This window comes from Ursus americanus, chromosome 22, assembly GCF_024610735.1.
Source record: "Ursus americanus isolate L20-20 chromosome 22, mUrsAme1.1.p, whole genome shotgun sequence".
In the NCBI taxonomy this organism is placed as follows: Eukaryota; Metazoa; Chordata; class Mammalia; order Carnivora; family Ursidae; genus Ursus; species Ursus americanus.
This window is the reverse complement of record NC_142148.1, coordinates 49504657-49525306: the sequence shown is the minus strand read 5'-3', so window position 1 is coordinate 49525306 and position 20650 is coordinate 49504657. Positions and strand designations below refer to the sequence as shown.

At 56.0% G+C, this 20650-nt stretch overlaps 2 protein-coding genes across 2 annotated transcripts in view; one reads left to right on the top strand and one right to left on the bottom strand.

Moving 5' to 3' along the window:
* Positions 1-20030, bottom strand: part of LOC148108114 (dual oxidase 1-like) — a 28411-nt gene extending 8381 nt beyond the window's left edge. The window contains 29 exon segments of the mRNA XM_087853925.1: positions 808-857; positions 1152-1251; positions 1802-1901; positions 1903-1961; positions 1964-2032; positions 2204-2385; positions 3470-3552; positions 4650-4754; positions 5451-5646; positions 5889-5982; positions 6253-6478; positions 8552-8732; positions 9308-9482; positions 9485-9556; positions 10291-10421; positions 11104-11233; positions 11834-11952; positions 12163-12345; positions 13722-13878; positions 14132-14234; positions 15549-15640; positions 15783-15843; positions 16272-16444; positions 16570-16762; positions 16899-17086; positions 18359-18520; positions 18710-18745; positions 18748-18792; positions 19868-20030. Of these exon segments, the coding sequence (XP_087710051.1) occupies positions 808-857; positions 1152-1251; positions 1802-1901; positions 1903-1961; positions 1964-2032; positions 2204-2385; positions 3470-3552; positions 4650-4754; positions 5451-5646; positions 5889-5982; positions 6253-6478; positions 8552-8732; positions 9308-9482; positions 9485-9556; positions 10291-10421; positions 11104-11233; positions 11834-11952; positions 12163-12345; positions 13722-13878; positions 14132-14234; positions 15549-15640; positions 15783-15843; positions 16272-16444; positions 16570-16762; positions 16899-17086; positions 18359-18520; positions 18710-18745; positions 18748-18792; positions 19868-20030 (3628 nt within the window).
* Positions 1-20650, top strand: part of LOC148108112 (ral GTPase-activating protein subunit alpha-2-like) — a 126043-nt gene that overhangs the window by 33470 nt on the left and 71923 nt on the right. The window lies entirely within an intron of this gene.

Here is a 20650-nt window from a genome sequence, read left to right as displayed (position 1 = left end):
GGTACACGAGAGAGCAGTACTAGGTTCAGGACGGGAGTGTGGGGCCAGAGAACGGCCCCTCAAGTGATCGAGGAGGAGGGAGGCAGAAATTAAGAAGATTAGAGCCCTGTAGTCTGGAAAAGCAGAGGTTAAGAAGGGCTCTAACCAAAGCCTGTAAAGGCCTGAACAGAGAGGAGGGCCTCAACACAGCCTTATCCACTAAATCCCAGTGCGCAAGAATTAGCAAGCACTCTGAAGTTCAGAGCAGGTTGTTTTAGGATTAAAAAAAATGCCGTGTTTCACGGAGAGGAGCGTAGAAAATGTACTATGCTAAGGAGGAAACAGACTGAAAATATAAATAGGTTCAAAAAGCTTTTGAACAGATTCACAGCTAATAGCTCTAAAATGGGTGATTATGGGGAGTAAGGAATACGTCCCTCAACAGCCCCGGTCAAGACGGACTACAAGGGGTGGGGGTCTCTGCCTAGTTTGACGAGCCTGGTCCCTCCACCGTGCTGCTGGGACACGGCATTCCTCCAAGCCACTGTCACGGTAGGTGTGTAGGTTGGGGCAGGGGGAGAGGGGGGTCCATTCTCATTCCACGGAAGAAGGATGTTCCGAGTTGGGGCAGGACCCCAGCCAAGCTCCCAAGAGAAGGACTAGAGAGCAGAGGCTCCTACTTCCCAGCAGAGTTGTCAGGACCAGAGGGCAGAGCCTGGCCCACCGTGAGACCTGAGTGAGTGCTACTGGGCAGCCTCATGGCAGATAGAACCCGGAGCTCAGAGCTCAGAGCCAGACCCAGAAATTCAGAGCAGGGAGGGCTCTCACCTGGCACAGTCTGGAAGAACCACCAGTAATACTTCTGGGGACACTCAGACCTGTGGAGAAGGGAAAGCAAGCAAGGATGCCGAGAGGAGATGCCTGGGACTTCCAGAAAGAATCCTCCAGAGGAAACACCTCAACCCAGGCACCAGTCTCCCTTTCTGCCCACTCGGGGTCAGGGCTCCAGCTGGTCATTGTCTGCCCCATTGCCTGGAAGGTGACACTCTCCTCTGAGCCAAGAGAATTTGCTTCTTTCCATCCATAAAGGATCCCCCCACATTGACACACACACACACACACACACACACACACACACACACACACACGCACACAGTAGCCCACTCACTCACTCGTCGTCACGGAAGAGTCCAGGGAAGAGGCAGGAAAGGACGCTGAGCGGGCTGACGGAGAACAGGTACCCATTTACCGCATGGCCCGCACTGTGCAAGACTAAGGAAGGCCAGACAGGGTGGGAGTGAGCCAGGGGGCAGCCTGGTGGGGGTGCTCAACCCATCCAGCCCAAGGTTGGGGACTCCAGCCACCCAGCCTTGGGGGCCTGAAGAAGGACCCTCGGGGTCTGCACTTCTGGTCTCTAGCCATCCTCCTGTCCCTCCCTACCCCTGCTGAGCCCCATATATACCATCCACGAGCCCAGCCACAGGAGTCTGAAATTATACCATTAGAAGTTCATTCTTTGGGTTTCTCTCACAGAGTATGTTTTCCAACATAAAAACTGGGAGAGATCACACATGATGTGCCCATGTTCTGGGCTGTTGCTAACTTGTCAGCTGGAGGCTGAGGAGGTGGCCCTGAAAGCATGGGAAGAGGCACCAGGCAGGGGCGGGGTGGGGGGCTCCTGGGCTCACTTCACACCACTGTGGGCCAGCTGCATCCTTCTGAGAAGGACATCTAGGACTCACACTCAAGCACAAAAGAGAGGAGGGGCAGGCAGCAGGGGCAGGAGGACACGAACAGAAGCCCTGGGACTCCCGGGCCCTGCCTGTGAGGACGATGGCCACGGAGGCAATGAGCCGATGGAAGTCCACGGCGGCGTCGAAGGGCGCGTGGTGGTTAAGGAAGGTCTCTCGCAGGAAGGTGATGCAGGCTGCGGCACGTGGTGAGCAGGACGCAGGAGAACATGAAGGAGATGCTGGCGGCCGGCCCCGGGACAGGATGATGCCCACACGGGTGGTGTCCGTGATGCCCATGCGGTGAGCCCCAGAAGCATAGTCTGTCGGGGAGCCCAGGCGGGTAAGAGGGGAGCAGTGCAGAGAGAGAGCGCCGCTGAGGCGGGTCAAGGGCCCGCCCTGGCCGCCACCCCTTCACGCAGGCCCCCTCTGCAGCCTCCGTTCAAGCAGGCCCCATGCACCCACGGGAGCCCCGACCCCGGGGCTGCCCACACTCACAGCAGGCCTGCTCCAGGAAAGGCCCCCGCTGATGGCGCAGAACACAGCCACGCAGCCGACGTGGCGGCGGTAGTTCTCGATGAAGCGCTGGAACTGCTGCAAGGTGTGGTGGTGCCGACTGCGCTGAAACTTCTCCCCGTGGGCCTCCGTGAACAGCAGGGGCTGGAATGATGCTACCCTGGGGACAGGAAGTCTCGGCTCTGGCTACGAACCCCCCCTCCCAGTGCAACCCGCCTCCCAGGAGCAGAGAAAGGGCACCAAGTTGCTCAAGCCAAGCAGGGTTCAGACCCCAAAAGCCCTACCACACTCCTCTGACAAGGCCGCCAGAGTAGGGACAGCCTTGCAGTGCTCACTGGGTCAGTTCGTCCCAGGGAACGCACTCCCTCTAGCCCAGGTCCCACTCACACTCAGACAGCCCTCTCCCCTCCCAGTCTGCAGCTCCCCATTCTCACCCTACTCTGTTCTCACCCTTTACTGGAAGTGCAGAAGTCACCCCCTCCAGGAAGCCTGCCTTGACTTACCAGGCAGAGGTGAGCACTTCTTTGAGCTCCGAAGCTCCTTGCTCTGACCACTGTCACAACATTCATCGGTGGGACATGGTGATTATCAGTGTAGCAGCCACCTTGTCAGACTGTGGTCTGCTCGGGCGTGAACTGCTCATCCTGCCCGCAGCCCTGCACACTAAAGGGATGCATGAGCTCAAGGAGAGGAGCAGGCGTACTTCTTGCCAAACCTCCGTCGAATCTCCGGGGGGGGTCTGTGTCCGTGGGGCACTGCAGTCTCTGTGCTGTCCGCTCCACGTCAGCGTTGCTGTGGGGACAGCGAGCACTCACTCTGGGGGAGGGACTAGGACAGGAATGAAAGAGAGAGGATTCTGGCCACCTGAGCCACTGGATCCTCGCTGCCCCTGGTCTCTCTTCAGACCGACTCTGCTGAGGAGGGGTCAGAGCTCTCAGCCAGGGGCCAGCAGACTTCCCACAGAGACCTGGAGAGAGAATGAGTTAGATCCTGGGGACACACATACAAGCTGTGTCCTTCACAAGGGCATCTGACCCTGGCAGCAGGTGGGTGCCGAAGTCTAGCAGGCTCTCTGCTCTTGCTGGTACAGGGCTGTGTCTGCCTACAGCAAGGAGCCCTTTTTTCTAATTTGCATAAAGACACTACATAGGCTGGTAGGGCCCTGATCCCAGGCATCCTGGGGAGAGAAAAGGCAACCCCCCCAACCCCAGCCCTCCCTCCAACATTCCCAGATCAGGGCTCACCAGATCTTTTCCCGGCTGATGTAGGAGGCTCGCCGGCACAGGTCCTTGAGGACTTCAGGCACCTCTACCCCTGTAACACAGAGCTGATGTTGGGAACAGCTCAGGGCCCAGAGCCCAGGAAGACCTGGCACGCACCCCATGTCCATACTGTAGAGGGTCCTCGGCCAGCACCCTTGCCTTTGGGTGCCCCAGCCCCAGCCTGCTCCCCCAGTGGGAGCTAGACCCAGCCATGAGGGGGCAGGGAGAAGGCCTGAATTTGTTGGCCAGACAGTGTCCCCTGGATGTGTGTCCACCTTCAGCCCACTCCTGGGACTGGTATCAGGCTTGTGGGGTAGAGTTCAGAAACTGTGCCACCTGCCTGCTGAGACCATTCTGCCACAAAAACCCTGCTAAACCCTCCAGCTTAAAGCCTCCTGGGAATTAAATGTAGTTCTGGGTGGCGCATTTATGGGATCACCATGAAATTCTTTCCACCTTCCTGTGTTTAAAAATGTTCATAATAGTATGTTGGGGGGAAGTACTCTCCCTTGAGCCACCCGTTCCTCTCTGTCTGGCCCGAGCGTTGCAGGGGAGGGCGGGACTGAGCTGCAAAGCCATGTTCTCACAGGAAGCCCGGGAATGTCCAGGTCACTTCCGAGTGCTAAACTAATCTTGACGACTACCCTGGTCTCCAGCCCAGGGGGCACAAGTGATTAAGGTGAATTTCATGAAATCAGAATGTTTACAACAAAGTATGGATATTTATCCGTCAGATTTCAACCAGCAGCAAATGTGGCAACATGGTAACCAAAGGCAGGTGAACGGGGAGATCTAGGTGACCGGGGAAAGGGCTGCTTCCTGCGCTATTCTTGTTCCTTTTCTGTAGGAACATTCGAAATGTCTCATAGTAAAATCTGAAGGAAACAACAAGGCACAACAACAATTAAAAGCAAAACAAAACAGGACTCAAAGCTACCCTTCCGCATAATCCTCACTCCCCCAGCCTGGTCCTCCACCCCAGGGGCTGAGTGGTCCCAGGACTCTGGCCCGGGCTCACCTCCGGACACCTGCCCCTGCTCAGCCCTCGGGCCCAGGTGCCTACTGCCCTGGCTGCCTGGGAAAAGTGAGAGGCTGAAGAACCAGGAGTGCTGGTCTGCACTCCAGTAGTTCTCCTCCAGCCCTGGGACATGGAAGCCCTCACCAGAGCCGCAGTGGTGTCCTGCCCAACTCGCCCCTCTCCCACATCTGGGCTGCTCAGCTCCCCCAGGTTCTCGTCATCCTGGGAGGGGCTGGGTTTGGTCTCCACCTGCCCCAGCGAGAAACTGTGAAGGCACCGTAACAGCTCAGAGTAGACCACAGAGAGTCCTGCTACCTGCCCCCTCCTCACCCTGGCTCTAGCCTCCACCCACCTGAGACACAGGTGGGACAGGAAGTAGGGGGAAGGACAAGAGAAGTGGGTCTCCGTGCACTCAAGCAACATCAACCAAGCGCTCAGCCAAGGGATATAAAGGCAAACAAGACCAGAGCCCCCCCTGCCAGCAGACACCCTAGCTCAGGTGAATATGGCCTGGAGAGGGCTGTAACAAGGAGACACTGTCCCCCCACCCCACCCCCGTCCTGGGCACCTGGCACAGGGATCTTCGACAGAGAGCTGGAAGAAGCAGAATTCTGTCTGCTGTCCCCCACCCCATCCTGACCCTGCCCACCCTGGGAGCAAAGCTGCATTAGGACTTTGTGGGCCCTAGGCACTGTCACCTTCCTAAACCACTTCCGCCCTTAAAAAAAAAAAAGTATATACATGTCTTTATAAAAGATAAATATTTTTTATAATCACGTTGGTACATAGAAGGATATAATCCAGGCTGGATATATCATCACCTATTTATTATTATTATACTCATCCTTCTGACTTTAAAAGGAATTAAAGCATTTCTGTGGGCTCCTAAAAGCAGGTGGGCCCGATGCACTGTGCCTGCTATGTCTAATGGCTACGTCAGTTGGCCCCAAGGCCAGGCCCCCCACCTTTGACGCAGAGCTGTGTGAATCGCAGCTCGCTGTCTTGGTCCCGCAGCGTGAAGTGGAAGTCCTCCCACGTCAGCGCCTCCCTATCCTGGAAGCCGGACTCCCGGAACGTGGACTCCACCACCTCCGTCAGCTGCGCCTTGGACAGGCAGTTGTTGGAGATCTCGATGAAGGACCTGGGGTTGGGGGAGGGAAACCATCGGGCCCTGAAAAGAAGCTTGAGGCCTGGACAGGAGGGCCTACTGGCCATCCCACCAGGCCTTCGGAGCCCACAAGGAAGGGCCCCCTCCTAGTTATAATAGTCTTTAGCTATATGGCCCCTGCTCTTTACCCTCCTGCTCCCACCTTCATGCCCCCACTTCTTTCCCCCAGCAGGCCCTGTCCTGGCCCACTCTTCCGGCCATCCCACAGGACCAACCTCAGCATCCTGATGAACTCGTCCTCGGAAATGAGACCATTCCCATCAAAGCCATACATGCGGAACATAAGGCGAGACCTCTCCTCAGGAGAGCCTGGGAGGAGGAGGACCCCGTGAGAGCCCCAACCTACCTGCCTAAACCCCAGGCTGACCAGAAGGGGCCTCACATGAGTCTGACCCACTGCTGATCACAACAAGGGGTCACTCTGCTTCCTGATCTCTACCTGGGTGCTCCCAGATGTCTGCCGTGGCTGGAGACCAGGCCCCGGCACTTCCCCTTCTCCAACAGGTCAGCTACCCTCCAGCCTCATCTCTAGCCCCTTCCATCTTCTCCTACCTGGACGATCACTTCCTCTTCCCCTACCTTTCATGAAGACCACCAGGATGTCCAGAAACTCCCGGAAGGACAGGTAGACCTTGCCATCTTTGTCCGCCAGGGAGAACATGGACTCCACAAACATGGCCTGGGGCTTGCGGCCCAGGAACTCGGCAAACTCAGCTCTGCTCAGCTCGCAAGTCAGGGCCTCCCGTACCTTCTGCGATGAGTCCAGGGGCAGGGTCCCTGCGTCCGCCTGGTCGATGTCCAGCACCTGCACCCGGGCAGCAACAGAGGGAGGGAGAGAGAAGGAGACAGGGTTTCCTTGATTTGAAGTCCAGCTGAGGCTTGTAGGAGCCACCTTTTCCAGGTGTCTGCCCAGCACCCTGTGTCCTGAGCACCTGCCCGTGCCCTGCAGGTGGTCCCTGGGGCCTTTTGTTCTACAGAGCCCCAGTCCTCTGTGTTAGCTGATTGCACCAGGGATGCACACTTGACCCAAGCAGATGATCTGGAATTGGGACTAAGAGGTCCCAGGTCTGTCTTGACCTGAGCACAACAAAACTCAGAAGTCGTGGCCTGCCACGTTCTTCCAAGTGCTCAGAGACCCAGACAGAGGGAAGTAAACACACGGAGAAAACGAGGCAGGCTAAGAGAGAGAAGTGGCTTTGTTTGCTGGCAACTGTCCCTTTCCTAGCCCCTTCCAGGCCAGGTCACAGTCCTCCCTTCGGAATTGCTGAGACATCAGCACAGCCTCAGAGTCAACTGACCTTTTATCAGTGCGAGCTTGCTCTTAGACCCAAAGGAGTTTTGACTGAGAAAAAGCCTCAGCTGAGCTGAGAAAAAGTGGGGTTGGGAAAGGGGAATTCTCATGGTGGGCTATCTTTAGCCCACCCAGGGGCTGCCCCAGCATCAGAACAGGGGGTGAGGGAAGCAGACAGGCCTCAGGCACAGCACCTGTTCTGCCTGCCTGTCAACCGGGGGCCCCAGTCCAAGCCTGGCTGCGGTTTCACGATGCAAACCTCATTGCTCCAAACAGGGAGCTTTAGTGGAAAGAGCCTGGGGCTGGAGGCAGAAGATCGGGCTCCTGTCCCAGCTCTGCCACCCCCTCGCTGTGTGACCTCAGGCGAGTCGCACCAGTTGTCTGTCATTCATTTTTCTTACGTGCCCTACTTATCTCACAGGGGTATTGTGAGAATCAACAAGAGACGCTGTATGGAAAATGTCTTGAAACCTGGAAGCACTGTGCAGATGGAGAGGGCTGCAGCTACCCCTAAGACATGGTAGCACCCCCTTGCGCCCCCAGCACAAGGGTCCCCATAGCCGAGTAGAGGTGCCCCGGCCCCGCCTCGGCCCTGGCAATGAGTCTCCCCACCTGGGGAGGAGGTCCCTCCATTCCAGTGCATACTCAAGTTCAACTGGCTTGGGGAGTAGATGACAAAAGCCATGTGCCCGGCACGTCGTAAATGACCATTAAATGGTCACTTCCCTCATGAATCCTCTCCCCAGTCAGCCAACCCTGTTTCTTCTCCTCAAACGTTAATTTTTTTGCCCTTCTACTAGACACCTCTGTGCAGTCCCTCCTGCTCCTTTCCTCTGAGCCAACAATTTTCCACCTCTTTTTAAGTCTCCGTCAAATCTGACCCGAACCACGACCGTCCAGCGGCCTGAAGACGCAGCACCTTTTCTGAACTCCTACATTGCTTAGCTCCTGGCTGTCTTACACTCATCATTCTGTGCTGGTTACCTTCCTTTCTGTGTCTGTTCCTTCTTCCCAGAGGGGTGACAAACTCCTTGAGCGGGGCCTGGGCTGGAGGGATCTTATCTCTACCAAGCTTCTCCTCTCCACCCTTCTGGACCCAGGCTGCTCTATTTCTGTGCCAGACGTGCATGCAAGTCCTTGCATTTCTCTTCCTGGCTTGTTTCCCCACATCTCCTCGGTAGTTCTTGGAAGTCTGCAAGGTGGGCTCATGTCCCAAGGAGGCCTCTGGCAGCGGCACTGCACCAAGGAGGGGGCACCAAGGGCTCTCGCTGGCCCCATACTGACCCTGAGTTTCTGCGGCCTTTTGGCTAGGATGAGTTAAGTGAGGGCAGAGAGGCCGGACAGCCCTGAGGAGAGAGCTGAGCGACACATACAGATAAGCTCCTGACGCGGCCTCCCTGGAGTGGCTCAGGTAGGTGTCAGAGCATCTCCTTACAGAGAGGCCAGGGGATTGGGCCAAAAATGCAGTAGACCTGATTATTAGTGTCAGGGCTCCTGACTGTCCCTGGAGTCACCCCATGGCTGTGTGCAGGTAAGGGCACCGCCATAGGCAGACATGCAGGGACAGACCTGAGCCTACCTACACACCTGGGAGAAAAGGTGCCTGAAAAAGGTCTCCAAGAGGTGGCTCCTCTGCTCTCGGGCCACGGCTGCCCTCATCAGCTCCTGCTCCCGCGGCTCCCACTCCTGGAACCTCAGCCCGCTCTCCTTCAGGGCGAAGGTCTTCCACCAGCACCTGCCGCTCTTCCTCCAGGTTAAACAGCAGCACCTACGGAGTGGCGACAGGAAGGGCAACCACTTGTCGAGGACTCCTGGGGCCAGGAGCTTTGCGTGAGTTTTGTCAGGGGCCACTGGAAAGAACGCCCTCATAAAAGGGATTTACTGTTATGTCCTGGGCTTGGTGGAGTTCCGGGCTCATTTATAGGCACAGAAACTGCATTCAGAGACACACGTCTAAAGCCATTCCTCCCTCTCTGTTCACATGGGAGAAAAGAGTCAGGAAGGCAGGGAGGACAGACGACGGAGGGGCCCGGAAGCCAGACAGTCAGAGCTGAAAATCAGCCTCTGATTCAGTTCCCCTCCACACTCTCGAACAATTCACTAGATCCTAAAATCAGGGGGCAGAGAAGAGGGCCTGGCTTCTTCCAAGGACTCCCAGCTAGGGCCCACTGGGGCATCCCTAGAAAGGGGCGGGGAAGACTGCGCAGGAAGAAGGCCCTGTGCAGATCACGTCACCCCACAGGCCCAGAACGGGATGAGTGTGTTCACGTTCCTCTCTCAGTTACCACAGCCAGGGACTAGAAGCCACAAACCCTGCCTGATTCAGCGCTCCTTCCCCTCCACCTGGCTGCCTCCCAGGCTGCGGACCAGGAACAGGACCCGCTGGGCCACACCAGATCCTACTCCTTGGGGATCCTGAGCAGCAGGGCGCGGCGTCCGCGGTTGCCGGACAGGATGACGCTGACCTGCTGCGGGGGTCGCAGCTGGATGGCGCGGAGCACAGAGAGCCTGCCATCACCACGCACGTCTGCCCGGGCTGCAGGTGCACGAGCACAGGCCGAGAGAGCTCCTTGTGGCCCTGCCATTCCAATGCTGGAGAGACAGGGCTGGTCAGCCGGGGACAGGATGCAGGAGGCCGGCTTAGAGCTGGAGTTAGGTCAAGGCCTCCGTAGCTCCTGGCCCCTTCTTGGGTACTGAGGGTCGTCCCTTCCCCAACAGTCCTGCTGTGCCTTTAGCCCACGTGAAGAATAACCAACATTTCCTGAGTGTTTACTGTGTGCCCAATACTGTACCAAGTACTTGGCGGGAACTAGTTAATTTAATCTTCATAAACCTTCATGAGGTAAGTGCTATTATTATTCCTGTTTCACAGATAAGAAAAAATAGGTTTAGAGGAATTAAAAAATCTGCCTAAAGCCCAAAAGCCCAAGTGGTGGAATCAAGATTCCTATCCTCCTTCAGTGTGACTCTGAACCTTCATTAATTCCTTCTCTGTTGCCTGAAATTCCAGTGTAAGATGCCACAAAGCATCCGTTGCTGGGGATTCTAGAGAGTTACAGTAAGCCTGTGAAACGTAGTCAGGGCCCTGTGACTCCTCCCCGTGAGTCTATCACATGCCCTGTATGTGGGACCACGGGGAGACCTACGGAGGGTGGAGAACTCCAGGTCCAACTTCCACCTGATGCCTCCATGGCTCTTTCCACCTGCCCTGACCTGCTTGGAGGCCTAGAAAAGGGGGGCCTTTTCCTTAGGCTGCTGAGGTGGGGGTGGTCTGCAGCCCTGAGTCATGTCCTCCCCCGCACCACCCTGGCCAACTCCAGGCCTACCTTCCATGCGCCCCCCCCCCCCCCCGAGCTTCTCAGACATGACACTCTGGCGGTCCCGGCCCTGGAGCCTCTTGAAATTTCTCCTTCGGAGCTGGGCAACAATCCAGCCACTCAGCAGGCTCACGAGAGGGCAGAGGCAGGAGGATGGCCAGAGGAAGGTGGGGGTTTGGTGAGATCAGTGACCCCTTTCCTTGGCAGAACTCCCTCCTTTGCCCACCTCCTAGGTCGGCTCATTCAATTGGCTCAAATTTTGAAGCTCCCTGGTGGGGGCTGGGGTGGGGGTCGGGTGGGGGTGGGGAGGGAGCTTAGGGTATCATCTAAGATGCCAGCACTGCCTCTGCTGCTTCCACCACTCGGGTCCCTTCCCAGCCAGAGACTTAGACCAGAGTGCTTGTGCCAGAGACCGGACCCGCTCTGCCATGCAGCTGGTGGGCTCACACACAGCCATGCCAGAGGCGAAGTCTCAAGCCTTTGCCCAGCTAGTTCTCAACTGGTTCTCAAGCAGGGTTTGCCTTGGACGGTTTCCCAGGCCCAGGCTCCTGCAAATAACTGTGAAATAGATTCCTTGTGGCTCTTGACCAACCTGGGCCCTGGAGGGACCCCAGGAGAACAGGAAGGCAAATGTCCTTGCAGCTGATTTATCTGCAGGTCAGACACTGCTCATGTCCCCTCCGGCTTTGATGTGTTCCGTCATGTGCCCAAAGAAACAGTACTGTACATGGTCAGTTGTCATAGATGAAACCACCCCACTGCCACCCCTTAGATTACGCATTTCACCCAACACCACCCTGCGTATCACTTTTACCAAGGGGGAAGCAGCAGAGAGTCCCGATGGTGACCCCAGAGCCAAATCCACTGCCTTCGAAATAGTCCCGCATGATGGAGGGAGCACAGGCTGGCAGGCCTTTGGTGCTGAGCTGTCTGGGCTGCGGGCAGGGGTCTCCTGGGGAAGTAGAGGAAGCTAGAGTCCTGGGGGGTGCTGGGCCAGAATCACTGAAGAGGTTAGGGTGGCAGAAAGGGTAGGGTGGGGGGGCTCTGGGTAGCAGATGGGTGAGAGCTGCCTACCCCTGTCATAATACCAGGAATGTGGTGTTTGCCTAGTGGGGTAACAAGTGGGGTCAGAAACGAACCTCACCTCTCTCTCCCTCACATGCACATATGTACACGCACACACACACGCACACACACACACACACAGCCCTTCCCTCGTCACTGCTGTGGAATGAGGATATCCTCACTGCACTGGGCCTTCCCGATATCCCACCCACCCCAGGCTCAGCCCAGCCGATGGGAGCCTTCCTCCCTAGGTCTCTCTGAGTCTTAGTCTTGACCCCACTTGGGTACCTCCTGGGGTTGTGCGGAAGGGGACCTACACAGCCACATGCGGCCACCGTGGTGCCCGGAACCAAAGTTCCCAAGGGCAGAACCATGGCTCACTGACTCTTTGGAGTCTACTGCCGAGCCGCCCCTGAACCAGGCCCATGGCTGAGGCGGGATGAGACACCCGACTCCAGGCCCCTCCAAGCACCCCCTGGCCACTCACCCGTATGCCAGAAGAAGACACTGGGCTGCAGGGCACTGGGGTTCAAGTTGGTGACAGCCACTAGGACATCCCGTAGGGAAGTGTTTCTGATCTCTGCGATTTCTTCCTCAGAGAACAGCCTGCAGGAGGGAGAGGCGGGGAGCTGCTGCATTGGGAGAGAGATGCCTGTTCTGGCCCGAGGACCCAGATGAGGAAAGAGACCCAGAGGGGCTGAGGAAGTGGGGAGGCCAGCTGGGACTCAAGGGCCCGTGGGGCTGCTGACATTACATGCAGAGGGCCTGGGGCCCAGGCCAAGGTAAGTCTGAGGAAGGGACCCAGGCAGGCCTTACCCATTCCTGGTGTTCTCAAACCAGTAGCGGTCGCCGTCCCGCAGCCTCATAAACTGGTTGAGGACAATAGCGCTAAAGAGGGGCCCGGGGTCCACATGGCTCTCCAGGAGCCCCCCAGGGAGCAGCTCCAGCCGGGACAGGTCCCGGTTGTACAGGGCAGCTGTGGATTCCAGCACTTGGGGCCAAGAAGGGACAAGAGTGAGTGCAAGGACCCGGCACCCACCCTGGGGCAAGGGTAGTTCGCAGGGATCAGCCCCAGGGAGGATAATAATAAATGACAGTGACGATCCCTCACTTATTATGCCCCTGGCACCGCTCTGAGTGCTTTACACAAGTTAACTCATTTATGGGAACTCGCTCACAGATTCAGCTGCCTCTTGTAGAAAGTTGGAATAAAACAGGCAGCCAGTTCCCTATGTGGCTTGTTCTCAAAAAGATATGAAAGTTGAGGGTCAAAATCACTACAAAAATTGGAAAGGTAGAATGATGTGTAGAAAAGGTTTCTGTTCTTTTTTTTTTTTTTAAAGATTTTATTTATTCATTTGACAGAGAGAGAGACAGCCAGCGAGAGAGGGAACACAAGCAGGGGGAGTGGGAGAGGAAGAAGCAGGCTCCCAGCGGAGGAGCCTGACGTGGGGCTCGAACCCAGAACTCTGGGATCACGCCCTGAGCCAAAGGCAGACACTCAACGACTGAGGCACCCAGGTGCCCCGAAAAGGTTTCTATTCTTGAGAGCTAAAAAAGTTTGTATAAATCAAATCCCTGCATACACATTGCCTTTTGGAGACAGACTTCAACCTTCTATGAGCAGCATTTTCTACCTGACCTTAACTTTAGTTCTTTTCTCTGCAATGTAAACAAACATTTGCTCAGCTTAAATTCCAGCGAGGCCCAGGGGAGCTAAAGACTTGCTACTTTTGGTTCGCCTGGTGATTCCTACCTTTCTATTGACTGTATAAAGTTTATACGCCCCACGTGCATATTGCCTCTTCATCGGCCTTTCACTTCTCCACTTTCCAACAATCTTCTAAACAGTAAGGACGAAAGCAGTAAAACCAGCGTGCAATCGTAGAAACGCCACTATGCCAAGATGGTAAGGCCACCAAAACTGCTCTGTTGGCTGGCAGGCAATGCCACGTGGCCCAGGCGACAGCTCAGGGAGTAACAGTTGACTCCCCAAAGGCAGCCCGAGTGTCAGTGTATAAAAAAGTACAGCTTGTTCCTGGGTTGAGGACCTTCCACACCTGCTCAGATGGCTGTTGGGAAGAGTAAACGAGATAATGCTTATTAAGTGCCTGGCGTGCAAGACATGCTCAACAAACATTTGCTGGATCTGCAGAGTCACAAGGTCTACTGCCAAATCCTGCTGGTCTGGTAACTTCCATCCTCGTAGATGATATTGGGAAAAACCACGTGGGCGAGTCCCATCCCTCTCACCAGGGACTTGTCTCTAGTGTTTGTGCCTCACTGTCTTCCTTCCATGTCTTGGGCCAATGTGCCTTGGCCCTCCCACCCTGCCCTCTGCGTCCCAACCCCTCCTTACGGTGTGGTTGCTCTGGGAGAGTGCAGGGTTGATGTCCTGCCATCTGGTAATGGGAGGCAGACCCAGTGCTTCCCTGGCCTTGGTATAAGAGGGCAGGCCCAGATCCCAGCCCCTCTGCACACAGCCAGCCGGGTGGTCTGTACGGGAAAACTTCAGGGGTCCTGGCCAGAAATCTGGGGATGAAATAGCAGAGAATCTGAGGGAGCACCGGGCCACCACAGCTCCACTAGCCCAGGACCCAGTCTCCAACCAGCCCCAGGGGGACCAGAATCACACAGAGGGAACCATGGTCAACAGGTGTCTGAGCAGTGAGAGAGTGCAGGCTCCCAGCCCCGGTCACTCCTCCTGGCCTGACACTGGAGCTCCAGCAGAATCCCCACCCAGGTGACAGCAGTGCCCAGCCTGCAGGGACAGCCTCAGCGTCACCTAGCACATCCTCCACCACGACATGGTCCTCTCGCTCAGCGATCTGGGAGGCCATGCCCAGCAGCAGCGCGTCCACATCTTCAGCTATTCGTAGATTTGGATGCTTTGGGAATGGGGAGAGAAGACGGGGTTGGAGGTTGAGCAGACAGGCTCTCCCCACACCACAGTCCATGCCCTGGAACCACCCAGTGCTGATGTTCCCTCTGAAACCAGCAGGCCATTCCTCCTCCATAGGTTGATTCCCCACTCGGGGTGAATGATGTCCCCATCCGAAGCTCATGCTGCTGAGAGCAGGTCTCCACAACACACAAGGGATCTAAAACTTTACTTCTATTTTAGGAGACTTGACAGCATGATTGACAAAGGCACTAGAACATCTAGGTCTGGGTCCTTGCTCTGTTAGTGAACAGCTGTGTGACCATGGGCAACGCACAGGACCTCTCTGAAGAGAGATGTGTATATATATATATATACACACACACACACACACACACACATATATACACACACACATATATATACATATACACACACACACATATATATAACATATATATGTAAGTTAAAACATTTTTAAAGGATTTTTCATTGTTCTTTCGAAATTACTTATCTGTGGATAAGTCCATTGCTATGATTTCTTGGCTATTATTAGGCATATCCAAAAATTGTTTCAGAGTAAGAAAATCTAACCTATGAATTGTTTTTTCGTAAATATTTTATTTATTTATTTGACAGAGAGAGTGTGAGTATGAGCAGGGGGACGGGGCAGAGGGAGAGGGACAGGGAGAAGCAGACTCCCTGCTAAGCAGAGAGCCTGATGCGGGCTCAATCCTAGAACCTTGGGATCATGACCTGAGCCCAAGGCAGCTGCTTACCTGCCTGAGCCACCCAGGCGCCCCTAACCTATGAATTGTTTTCAAATTATAATGCAATTGTAAAAAATAAACTGACATGTTTTGTTCCATATACATTTAATTAAATTTTTTTTTTTACTTTAAAATTCCCTTTTCATTATTTTGGAGTCAAAATGTTTCTTCAGCTCTCACACTTCTTTTATTATAATTCCCCGCAAGACCTGGCTCCTCTGCTTACAGCTAAAAATGCCCCCAGTGCAGTGTCAAGACCTAAGGTTCAGACCAGCGGGCTTCGTGACTCATCCTCAGCCTCGATTAGCCTGTGTTTAATTGGGGAGTTAATATATACACCAGCTGTGGGAAAGTGGACATAAAGTGCTTAAAAATCACAATGATGTCTTTTTTAACAATTGTTCTTCCCCCTCCAAATTCACTGTTCCCTGGGGAAATTAGCACACTTCAGACTGATAATCCTTTCCTGAGGGCTCCTGAGGACAGATTTTTCTCAAATGACATCCCCACTCCTCCCAATACACAAACCTTTGCACTTTGCCCTCACCTCATGTAGCCGCCAGGAGGCACCTGGTAGAGAAGAATTGCTCAGAAGCGGCCAGGAACTCTGGGGAGATGCTGGGGTCCAGGAAAGGGCTGTGTCCTGGGGGAAGGGGAGAAGAGGGAGGATAGTAACACTTAGCCCTTAAACCACCCAGCCTCCTCACCCCTCCCCACACACACCCCTTCTCCCTGCCCCAAAAAACTCCTGCTAGCTCTCCCATTCTCCTTCCCCATCCCCTCACCTGCATACTTGGGGGGTGTTTTCTGCAGGAAGCTGGGCAGCCACTCATACAGAACGATGTTCTGAGGGTCAAGAGAGGGCAAAAGGGAGGCAAGGGCTGGAGCAGCCACGCTGGGAGGGGTCTGAGCCCAAGGAAGGCTTAGGTGGGAGATGAGGGCCAGGCAGGGGCAGTCACGAGGGGGCAACTGCAACAGGACAGGTGCGGAGGCCTGTGCCCCACTAGGAACATGGGATGGGAGTGGGCTAATGACTAATAACCACAGCCCAGTCTCGTGTATAATAGCCCTTCGCCTGCTCCTCATCTTCGGGGTCCATTCCTAGCCGCTAGCTCCAGTTCTGGGGAGCAGTGTCCTCCTGGAAAAGGGCGTTTCTGGGGGCTGCTTGTGCGACGATGGAGGGCTCTGCGGGGCAGCGGAGTCTCCCGCGCAGCAGCCTGGGGGAGGGGGGAGGAAGGCGGGGAGGGAGGACGGAGAGAGGCCGAGTGACGGACCTGGTAGGTGGCGGTGACCCTCTCGCGCGCCTGCTGGAACAGCTCCTCGTCCCCCCATTGCGGGTGCTCGCGGGCCAGCCGCTGCGCGCACAGGTTGTGGTAGCGGCCCCACAGCAGGCCCGGCGCCTGCAGGAAGGGGTCGCGGTTCCCTCGCTCCGCCGCGAAGGCCGGACGCGACGCGGGGCCGCAGGGGAGGAGCTGGGCGGCGGCGCGACCGCGGGCAGCGCAACTTTGCCGTCCGCAGCCCGCCCCGCGCCCCGGCCGCCGCAGCCCGCCCCGCGCCGCCGCCCCGCCGTTCAGCCCCCGGGGCCGCGCTGTTCGGTGGCGGGGTGGCCGCCGTCCCCATGAGCGGGGGGCTTTGTGCGTCGCGGGGAAGGCGGGGTCGGGCCCGACGCCAGCTGCCCACGGGAGAAGCTCCGCAGCGCGTCGCTGCACGAGGGCGAGGAGCCATAGATGGCGCTGCCGTCCAGCCGGCCCGTCACCTCGTTGGTCTGCGGGGGCACCAGGAGGGTGAGCCGGGGTGAGCCGGGGTCGGGTAGCGGAGGCGGGTGTCGGTGGGCGAGGGGGTGGGAGTCTCTCCCCGCCCGGCCCGGCCCAGAACCCGGCACCCCGCCCGTCTCGTCTCACCAGGTCCCGGGGATTACTGGGGCTCTGTCCGGTCTCGGGGTCCCAGCGGCTCCTCTGGAAGGGGAGGACCACGTTCCCGCGCCGGTCAGGGTCGAACACCGGGTCCCCGGGCGGGATGTGGATGTTGAGAAACTCGGCTGGGCAGCCCGGGGTCTCCAGGCTCACCAGGTCCGAGAGCACGTGGTAGCCTGTCCACAACGGGGGAGGGCGTGCAAGGACCAGCTAAGGACCACTCTCCCTTCAGCATCAGGTATCTAGACTCCCCGACTCCCTTTGAAGCTTCAAAAGACGACTCAGCCACTTTTGGCAAGTCCAAGTCTTGACCTCCTCCACCTTTCCCAGTGCTTTGTTACACCCTGGTCCAAACTGCTTTCGTTGCCGGTTTGGTCCTCTCCTTGGTAACTGGGAGGTGCCGGGTGAGTGTGCCTGGACAGTCAGGCTGGGAACACCTGCTCCAACATGCAGCTGGGAGCAGCCTGCCCAGAGAAACTGCCAGTCTCACTGCAACACCGGACACTGGGAATCAAATGTAGGCACCTTGGGTGGCCAGCAGGAGCCCAACATTCCTGTTGGGAGCCAACAACCCACAGTCACTGGGGTCAGACCACCCACCCTAGCACCCCCATTTTGACACCCCGGCCTCCAGCGCTCTTGTCAAAATCAGAACCCTGGCCTGAGACTGTCCCAGGAGTCACAGGGACCATGAGTGAAAACAGGGTCCACCAAGAGCCCCTGCCAGATTATTGTCAGGCTCCAGCCTCTACCTGTAGTCCCATCGGCAGCTCAGTGTGGGGCAAATTTATGCCTCCCCCACTCAGACTTTCTCCCTCTACTTTTCCTTCTCCAGAAAAAGAAATACAAGACATAGCTTTCTTGACTTAAGAAAAATCCTTTTAGGCCCCAGACATCTTGTGATTTATGACTACTCGCTCAAAGCACATTCTTGAGTTATCTTTGCAGGATTTAAACTTCTTTGAATATTCAGATATCAGATCAATTAAAGGCAGACAATTGATGCCAACCCTTGCTGGCCCTTGTGACTTCCATCAATTAAGACCTGGACTCTGTCATTCTATGATGACTTTAGCCTAAATTCTAGGCTGAATTCTCCATTGCACAAGTGCCTTGGTGAATCCATACAGACCCTTAGCTTAAAACTTCCCCAGTTTTGTTATTCGGGAACAGACTGCTTTGGGAAATATCCTCCATGTTTTCCCTTACTTGTTCCAAGTAAAACTCTCTAATCTTGGCTTTCTTGTGTCTTTTGGCTAAATACCCACCAAGAGGCAAATCCAGTTTTGGGTAAGAATACCCCATCCCATTGCCTGCCCCTTCATCTCTCACCCACATCTCTAAGACCCACCATCACTTCTCTCCCTCACTTCCTGACTCCCCCCTCAGACATAGAGGTTTCCAGCTGACCCTACTGGCCTCCCTCCCCCAGAGGTTGAGGCCCTCACCAAAGAAGACTCCCAGCACTGTTCGCTTTCGCAGGGAGGCCTGCCCTGCAGGGCCCCTCATGGCAGTGTTGCTGTCTCTGGGGTTGGGCAGCTGGGGTTCTCCCAAGGGCTGGTACACACCATCTGCATAGCTGGCTGGAACCAGGCGCTGGAGCCGAGAGCCTGGGGTAGGAGGGGTAGGAACAAAGATAAATCCTCAGTGGGGCTCCCTTACCTCCCCTCTCCCAGGCTTCCATCCATACCACAGATCCTAAAACCTTAAGAATGCATGAGCCTCCACTGGTACCTGCCAGTCCTTGCCCCTTCGGGTAACCCTGCCCCTAGGCCTGTTTCCACTTGGCCCTCACCTACCTTTGCTGCCCCATCTGTGCTCCATGAGGTTTTGTGCCACCCATCAAATCGCTGCACCTCCCGGGAAATGGGGTTCTGAGTTCCTGTGTGAGAACAGAGGGAAGGGGCAGCTGGGCAAGTCCAGGCATGAGAGGACAGGCAAGCCTGCAGGATATGCGTCTTGGTAGCCTGGCAAGGTGAGCAGCAGAAGGTGGAAACCCAGCACAGTGTGGAAGGTAGGCGGCAGAGGGAGAGAACCAAGGACAAAGTGATATCCAAACTCGAGCTCATTCTTCTAGCTGCTCAGTGGGGGAAACATGGCAGGGAGCCCTGAAGCAGTGGAGACAGGGGCAGTGTGTGCTGACAAATAACCTCAGAGAACAAGACAAAGCTGGAGAACAGTGGCGATGTGGAAGGGCATGCAGGAGCCTTCTAGTGCCCTCACCCCTCAGCTCCCTAGGGACAGGGCAGGACAGAAACCAGTCCCAGCCCTAAGATATACGGAGCAAGAGCCAGCCACTGCCCCAAAGCCAACCACTCTTCCACTCAGGAAAGGAGAGGTCATTCTGTGACCACTCCCTGGGTACGGGCAGTGTGGAGAGGGGCTTGGCCCTCTCCTGCTGAGCAGAGCCGCCCCCCCACCCAGGGCAAGTGTGTGGGCCCTGGGGCTGTGGCTCTGCCGCCTGTTGCTATTCTGGTCTCTTTTCCAGTTTCTGGGGGTGGGATCAGGGACTTCCTGGTCAAGGGAGAACCTTGCCTCCTCCTCCTTTGAGGAATCATGTTCCTCATGTAATTCCTCTTATTGACCCTATTATACTTTCCAAAAACTAGGATCTGGGAGGGGGCACTCAGTTGTTGAGGGAAGAACTCAGGCAGTGAGGGAAGAGGGAAAGGTTCAGAATCAGAGATGGAATGGAGGTCCTTCTGGTCAGCAGATCAGGTGACCAGTCAGATTCCATCTTCCAACTTACTCAAAAGTGCCGTGTGCCACATGGTACTTCAGATCCTTAGCCTGAGGCAGGTTAACCCCTAAAGGCAGAGCCTGAGGGAAGGATTTGAGCCACGTGGCTAACTGGGAGGTGGCCCAGGACGAGCTGGAGGAAGTGGGGAAGTAAGGCAGGGGCATCAATATGGGACTTGTCAAGGAGTGAGTTACTGCTGAGGGCAACTGGGGCTCACTCCTGTTGGTGGCCTCTTGAAGACTGTATGGGCACACCTCAGCCCTCAGGTGGAGAAGGAAGGAGAGGCAAGCAGGTACTGGAGGTAGGAAACTGTCAGGGTACGTAGAAACTGCCCGCCAGCTGCGGGTGAGCACAAGGTGGGCTGAGAGGATGTGGCACATGATATCTTCTTCAGCGGCCCCACTAAGAGTTCCCACCCAACATTTCCGGTTCTTGGTTGGCCACAGTGTTCAGCTTCCTCTCTTCTCTTGCCACCTAGAAGTCCCCTAGGGTCAGGAACTGTTTCCACTCATAGCTGTATCCTCCATACCTAGCATGATGTGTGCGTCAAATCAGTGTCCAGTTAGGATTTACCAAATGAACAGATACCGCCATATTTGTTTCAGCTTCTCCATGGATTCTTTACTCCAACTGTTCTCCAAAGAGTGCCCTGCCCGTAAGATGGCAGTTTCCCTGCTGCCACTGACGGAGGCCAGGGCTGGCAAGGAGTCCATTCCATGTCCCCACATTAACCACTTTTAACCCTCGCTCTGGATGCTGAGGCAGGAGGCCTCTGTGGCTGAACCGAGTCATTGCTCTGCTTCCTGCAAACTCCTGGCAGGAAGCAACCCTTTACTTTATGTGCCTTGGTAGGGTAAGGAGGCATCCTCACTTACACACCACACGACAGCTCTCGTGCTGGCCATCATACAAGTCTTAGAGCTGGTTGGCTCTCTCTGGGTTTCCAAAGATGAGCAGACTCACTGTTGCCCAGATGTCTGGCTGGTGCCTGGTCCTCAGG